Source organism: Egretta garzetta, unplaced genomic scaffold, assembly GCF_000687185.1.
Source record: "Egretta garzetta isolate BGI_Z169 unplaced genomic scaffold, ASM68718v1 scaffold53, whole genome shotgun sequence".
Lineage (NCBI taxonomy): Eukaryota > Metazoa > Chordata > Aves > Pelecaniformes > Ardeidae > Egretta > Egretta garzetta.
Genome location: NW_009259312.1, coordinates 2,606,238 through 2,613,382, shown reverse-complemented (window position 1 = coordinate 2,613,382; position 7,145 = coordinate 2,606,238). Strand labels below are relative to the sequence as shown.

Below are 7,145 nucleotides of genomic sequence, written 5' to 3'. Positions count from 1 at the left end.
ACTGGCTTGCTAGACCCAAGTATTCAAATATTATGTACTGGCTGAGAAAAAATGTGGTTTTCTTCTCATCTTTTAGGAATGAGTGTAAATCTTTCCTTTGCAATTATGAGAGTTATGAACTTAACTACATTTAAATACGCATGCGTTATTTTTAATCAAGAGCTGAGATTCTTACCGAGACATGCGACTCCAGGAACAGGCTAACTCTTTGTTACTGGCTGCTGATACTCCCTAGTTGCGTGCAGGCAGCACAAGCAATGTCTTGCCTCACCTCTCTGCTTTTACCTCAACAGAGGTCATTAACAGCCATGATGCAGATTTATTTCCGTATGAATTTCATGCAATGTAATGTCAGAAATGTGTGCAGCTGCGTTGTCCCCAGGGCTTGGATCACTCCTGTGAATGAAGCTGCTTGAGGTTTGTGTTCCCTGGTATTAAACCATAGCCATTTTCCTCCTTCCATGCCCGGTGAGGGCCTCCTTACTTGTGGTAGTGAGTAACAACTGTTAGTATATTGTCAGAGGGCATCACTGGGCAGTATTTTTCTCATATGGGTGTGCTGGCTCCTTTAACGTTCAGAGCTTTTTGCCTGGCCTTGCAATATTGCAGGGATTTTTTTTATTTTTTTTTTCTTCTGTTAATGTGCAGAATAGCTTGTTAGAATAGATTGTGATTTACAGTGAGAAGGGATAATGCCTGTTCTGGAAGGTCCTGTGCACCCCAGCACATATGTGCTGGAGAATGACTACAGTTTTTAGTGGTTATTTCAGAGATGTTGCAAGTATTTTCTGTTGCCTTTCTCTGTCTAAAAAATAACAATAACAATTAATTTCCTCAGGGCTTCTCCACATCCTAATTACAACCAAGCCTCTCATTAGTCCCACAGGGAGACAGAATCAAATGCCATATGGTATTTTACACTTAGGATGCTGTGCTTACCAGGAGCTGGAAGGAGACAGGAAAAGGGGGAGTTAACAATTCATAACCATTTATGGAACAGGCACAGCCCTCCTTGGACCCAGTTCAGCAGAGTCTGAGGGCCTCAGATGAGGAACTTTATCTGGCTAGTAATTGCATCGGCATGCTGGCTTTCTTGTGTGCGCGTGTGGGCATTTGATGAGTAGGATACAAAGCTGCAGAATCTTTGTGCTGGCATCCACACACAAGGATGAATTAAATGCACACACGCCTCCCGGGAAGGACCATGGCTGGATTCTACGGTTGCCTGAAAAGTAAAAAGTAAGTGCCATGCTGAGCCCTCCCCTCCACCTTTCCAAAGTGAGCTGAGTCTAGTGGGTACTTTGAAATTCTGTCTTTGGTGTATTTCAGCAGCAGCACTGAACAAAGTGCTTATGCCTTGAGACTGAAGTACCATTCCAAGTACAAAAGTGCAAAAAATCAATCCTGGCTGAAATACCAAGTCCGTGAAAACTGGTCATGTTTTTTTCCTTCAGAGGTATAAACATGAAATACTGAAAAAGGAATTAAGAACCTTTTCCTGTCTAATTAGAGCTAGAGGGAAAATGTCCTCTTCCTTATTGATTACCTATATTGTTTATATATTAACACATAAAAATGACAAACACAGAAATGCACATTGGCTTTTTAAAAATGTTCAGCTAGAAATCTATCAGTAAGTGCTCTTTGAGAACTTGATGTGCTCAGTTTTTGTATATGCAACCTGAGGTTTTCTTCTGTAATCACTCCTTGTTGAGAGATTTGGTTGTATTTAAAATAATATTTTTTTTTATTGCTTCACTGACATACTCTGTTGGAGCAGACTATAAAGGGAGAAGAGAATGGGACAATGCATGCTAGTATTTGTGCTTTAAACCACAATGAAGATACATTTTCTTTTAACTTTGACATTCTCCCTGCTAAGGAATCGAAAAAAATTTTCTGCTGCAAAAACTGAGCAGTCGTTTTTGATAATGTTTTGCATCAGCAGACTGTAGGGGGCTCTATTCTTGCATACAGTATGGGATTACAGAAAGTGAAAAGGCACAGTTAAAGGTAACCAAAGTTGTATCTTGAGGCTTCAGATGTGAACGCTGATAATTAAATGTGTGAGTATGTCCTGGTTAGCAGAGTGGGAAAAAAAATAGTTCAAAAGTGAAGCTGGCAATTCAGTCTTTCTCCTTTTCCCCCTCCTAAAGATTGTATCCCTCGTACCAACAGTTTGTCTCACATGGCTCTTGTGGAAATGTGCATTTCAAAGGCACACAATTCCTATTGGATTTCAGTTAGCATTTCTATCCCATATTGACTCTTTTCCTCCTCTGAAATTTGTAACAGTGTCTATGAAAGGGAATTAATGTTTGGAAAGTAAGTCTGCCTTAGATAACAGGGGAGGATGTGAACAGAACTAGCAAAAGGGCTAAGAGTGAGTCCTGATGAAGGTAGGAGGATTGGCACTTGAATTGACAAAAAAAATCAGTTTATATTGTTTGATTTATGCTAAGTTGGTTTCTCCCCAAATCCTCCAGCATCTAATGCAGTTAAAACAAACTTGGAAGTCTGAGAGAGACTATAAAGGCGGGCAGATGAAGCTTCTTTCATGTTGCGTACGATCTCTTCTTTCCTGGTGGATTTCCACTTGATTTATGAGGAACAGGGTTGTGTTTTTTTTTCAACAAATTCTTCTTTCTTGTTACTCTTCAGTTAGGTCTCTACACTTGATCTATATACAGATTATATTCCTCGGTCTGTTATTTCAGCCCTGTGATGTGTTCCCAAGTGGATTAGTGCAACTATTAATACTTTGCAGTCTTTACAAATTTTAGATGCTACTTTGGCTGTGATTATTGGCAGTTAAAATGAGTCTAAGGCACCAGTTGCAGTAGCAGTGATGTTTTTAGCCTGAGATTAATTTTGGATGAAGTTTGTTTGGAGTTTGACATGAAGTGTTTGTCTTTCTGGACAAATGGGTCATTGGAACAGTTTCCCCAAATCCTCATGTGGTCATTCAACCTGTAGGAGTTAGTTTGCTTTCTGAATGAAAGCTATTTTGGAATGAAATTACTTTTAAACAATTGGCTTGGGTACCAGTAAGGATTTCGCCAAAGCAGCATAAAACCTGCCACTGACACTGGGAAAGGGGTCCACCCAGGGCTTTGAGCTGCTGGGTCCAGCTAAAGCACCCGGGCTGTTTTAAAAGCTGTTTTGGGCAGCGCTCTCCTGTGCTGCGGTCACATTTACCTTCATGCCCCCACATTTTGCAAGGGGAAGCAAAGGCTGTGCCTTGGTACACTACAATACAAATGGCTGAATCTGATCTTTCTGCAGAGTGTCCTGTCTCTGTGCTTTGTTAACGTTCTTTTATGAGATGTCACATTAAAAAAAAAAAAAAATAAAAGCCCAAAGCCTAATCCAGGTAGTTCTTCATTGTGCCCCAATCTTGGCTGCTATTCCACTGAAATAAAAGTTGTAGATTGCTTTCATATTTCTCTTTAACCAGCATCTGCAACCTGAATAATCTTAAATTATTCTTCCAGTAACTTTGTAGCTCATCATCGTTGTTGCAAAGTTTCGTTGTACTTGGTCCTGGTATGGTGTCAGAAAATAAATATTAGATCTGGGCAGATATGATGAAGTTTTCTAAAGCCTGTGTCGAAATCTTTTCATATGTGTCTCAGTTTTTGGTACTAGCCAAATACATAGTTATGAGCTGAAAATGTGGTTGCTTGAATAGTAAGGTTCACTGATGGTCAACACAAACTGCCAATTTCCAAAGACAAATATAGTGTGTTAGAAGCTATATAAAATATTTGGCTGAAGGCTTTGCATGCCAGCTCAGAACGGGTTTCTATAACAGACTATAAGGAAAAGTATTTAACTGGTCTGTACTTAATGTGGTCACTCAGGATTTCATGGTGCCTTTCACAAGCAATCCCAGAATTATGGACATACTTCAAGTTGAATGTCTTCTGCTATGCCAAGCTCTGCACTTCCAGTGGGATATTGTATTCTTTTCTTATAGTCCAAAATTGTCAAAAAATGCTGACGTGCACTCTTATCCTGCACACAAGTTCAGCATTTGGGTAAAGCAAGTTGATCAAGGAATGCATCAGTATAATTTTCAATATATTTTTAGATTGTTCGAGATTAAAGCCATTGCAAATGTGAAGTGATGTTATGACCATGAAACTGAAAATGTGGTTTTGGGATTAGGTGGTGTTGCTCTGTTGCTGTAGCTTGCCTTGTTGCCTGTTCAGATGAGTGTCAGGAAGAGATTTTGGTGTTTACTGGGATTATTGCAAAGATGGTGTAGTGCTGTCCACCTGATGGATAACCAACTAAGCTGCAATCTGTGTTCACTGCCTCCTGCACCCATGCCCCAAGCCCTCTTGTTGGAGAGACTTGTAGAGGACGGTGGAAGGAGTGCCAGAAGACCCTTCGTCCTTGGTGTGTAATAGACTTTTAACAGCTTTTATATCTGTGGGGGGTCCTTAGAGCCTTTGATTCCCCATCCACAGCAAGCAGCTGCTGTTTTAGCTTGGACACCAGCAAGTGACTTGGAAGTGGTTTAAAGTTCCACCAACTGCTACTGAAGTAGCAACTTGGCACCATGGGGAATGGGGCAGTTTAAAACTGTTGGCTCTTCTCTGTCAGAAGCTCATTTGCCTCCTGTGGCCTCTCTCACTTTTTGGAGGCACATAATCGCCGTGGGGTCTAAGTAGCTGTGTTTACTGACTGTCCACAGTCCACGATGCTTTGCTCTTTGGCACAATTTTAGGCATGGGGCATCTCTCCCAGCACTCACAGGCCGTTTGAAGTGAGACACTGAGTTCCCTGGCTGTCCCTGCCTGTGGCATCCCCTGGCATAGCTGGGCTCAGCTTGGCTCAGCTCGGCCCAGCAGTGGTCCATGGGCTCAGTGGCGCTGGCAGCTGTCAGGAGGCCACTGGCTTTGGAGTCAGTGCCTGCTGCCTGGGAGCTGTGGCAGAGCTAGTGCCATGATCCCATGGTGATCTGGGGTGTCTGTCTGTGTGGCCGATGAATTCTGGTTAGGTAAAATGCTTCCCGTGAATGCTTTGATGTCCTGAAATATGTTTGTTTACCTGTCTTTATTGTATACCACTTTAACACAAGAGTTTCCAACAAGGGCAAGAATCTCTCAGTAGCAGTTTTTCAGTGGGTTTTTTTGAGATGAAAACATCTGTGGATGAAAAGTGGTTCCTGCCCAGCAAAGCAAGTTCACCAGTGCAGAGACAATCTCGGGATCCACATGGGGATGAAGAAGGTTTAAAGAAATGGCTTATGGAGGGTTCAAGAGGCAAAGCACTGAACAGGAGAAGGGATGTGCTTTTGTGGAAAGTGGAGAGCTCTCCCAGTTGGGGCCAAGTCAGAAAGGATGAGCTGAGGTGAAAGGATTCTCCAGGCATTGTGAGACTCAGAAAAATCTTTCAATACAAAACCTATGAGCATGTTCCTGTACAATGCAATTATACAGAGTATTTGCACATTTGTGAGCATTTTGTCTTCAGCCCACAGGGACCATTCAGTGCTATGCCTGGTATTAAATGTGTGCAGGCTTAAGTCCTGTTTTCTTACTCCAGAGTAGTAGCGAGGGTGAACAAAAGCAGTCAGGAGGTGGCAGAGCCATGGCACTGCAGGCAATTGAGCGCAGTTAGTACAATGGTGCTGTATTATTAACAAAAAGATCAACTATTTATCTTTGTTGATTCATTCCATTTGACTCATCTCTGTGCAAGAAGTTCAGTTCTGGCTTAATTCACCAGTGAGTCACTCCACGTCTCCCAGTCCCCCTCGTTCTGTTCATGCTTCTCTCTGGATGGTGTTTGTTTTAGCAGCCACAGAGATGCGGTGCGTTTGCTGGCTGTAGGCAGAGGAATTCCAAGCAGGCATGCCCGTTGGTTTGGTTTCAGCAGAACAGCCGTTTCCCTATCACAAAGGTGCTGAGTATTTGACAGATGTGCACCTCTAACACTGCCTGTCCTACTTCTCTTGCTCTGGAACAGAAGCTTCTTGGTTTGGGACAATCTGCTGAATGTGATTTTCTTTCTCCTGCACCATTTGGCTGTCAGATCTTTTGTCTACATTATTTTGCCAGACTGAGCCATGTCATGACATCTTGTCATAATTTTGCATTGTGCTTTCTTATACAGAAACTTCTGCTGCTCAAAGTGTCTAGCTTTGTACCCTTACAGCCAACTGGAGAGATTAATTTGCCATTTCCTCCTTGTGCAGAGGCCTAGAAAGCTTAATAGCTGTGATGTGAAGGCCTAGAATTGGCTTTAGAAGCTGAAATCTGGCTATAGATATGTGGGACAAAAATATAGTAGATCCAAGCTGTACTTCGGTAGATAACCTGCCTGAGCTGGTGTAGGGCAGCTAGAGCTGATTACCAGCCAAACTTGGGAAAATCTGAGATAAGTCTGTCTGGGGAAACAGGAAAAAAAATCCAAGGTAATTCCAAGGTTGCTTCCCCCCCCCGTTTCTCCTAAGGGTTGCTGCTGTAAACAGTTGAGTACAAGGTGCTGTAATCTAAAGTGATCCAAACTTACAGTTCTGCATTAAATCTGTTGGAGTTTCAAGTTTGGTAAAACTATTATGGATCAAGGAGTTTTAAGCAGTATTTTGAATACAGCAAATACTAACTGCAGACTTTTTAATTTTCTTAATTTAATTTTATTGTTACATTATTCATAATTATTTGTATCAAGATAGCAGGTGGCCCTCCATGGCTCCGTTGTGGGAGTCACTGTTTAAACAAACAAAAAAGTCAGTTAATATCCTGTCTGATTTTGCTTGCAGATGCTGAGCTGTCACTGTTCATCGCTGTGTTAACAGTCAGGGTTCTCCTGATCGTTCAACATTTCCAACACGATGTAAATGCAAAAGCTGAGACCCGGGTCATGCACATCATTATTCATTCTTTAACTGCATCATTATAGAATCATAGAATGTTTTGGGTTCGAAGGGACCCCTAGAGGTCATCTAGTCCAACCCCCCCGCAGGGAGCAGGGACACGGCTAACTAGATCAGGTTGCTCAGAGCCCCGTCCAACCTGGCCTTGAATGTTTCCAGGGATGGGGCCTCCACTACGTCTCTGGGCAACCTGTTCCAGTGTTTCACCACCCTCAGTGTAAAGAATTTCTTCCTTGTATCTAGTCTAAACCTACCC

General features: G+C 42.3%; 1 protein-coding gene across 1 annotated transcript in view; it reads left to right on the top strand.

The window, feature by feature from the left end:
* Positions 1 to 1,037: 1,037 nt before the first annotated feature.
* KIAA1210 (KIAA1210 ortholog) overlaps positions 1,038 to 7,145 on the top strand; it is a 47,089-nt gene continuing 40,981 nt past the window's right edge. Inside the window, exon 1 of the mRNA XM_035891959.1 lies at positions 1,038 to 1,239. Within this exon, the coding sequence (XP_035747852.1) occupies positions 1,178 to 1,239 (62 nt within the window). The 5' untranslated portion in view covers positions 1,038 to 1,177. The remainder of the gene's footprint in view (positions 1,240 to 7,145) is intronic.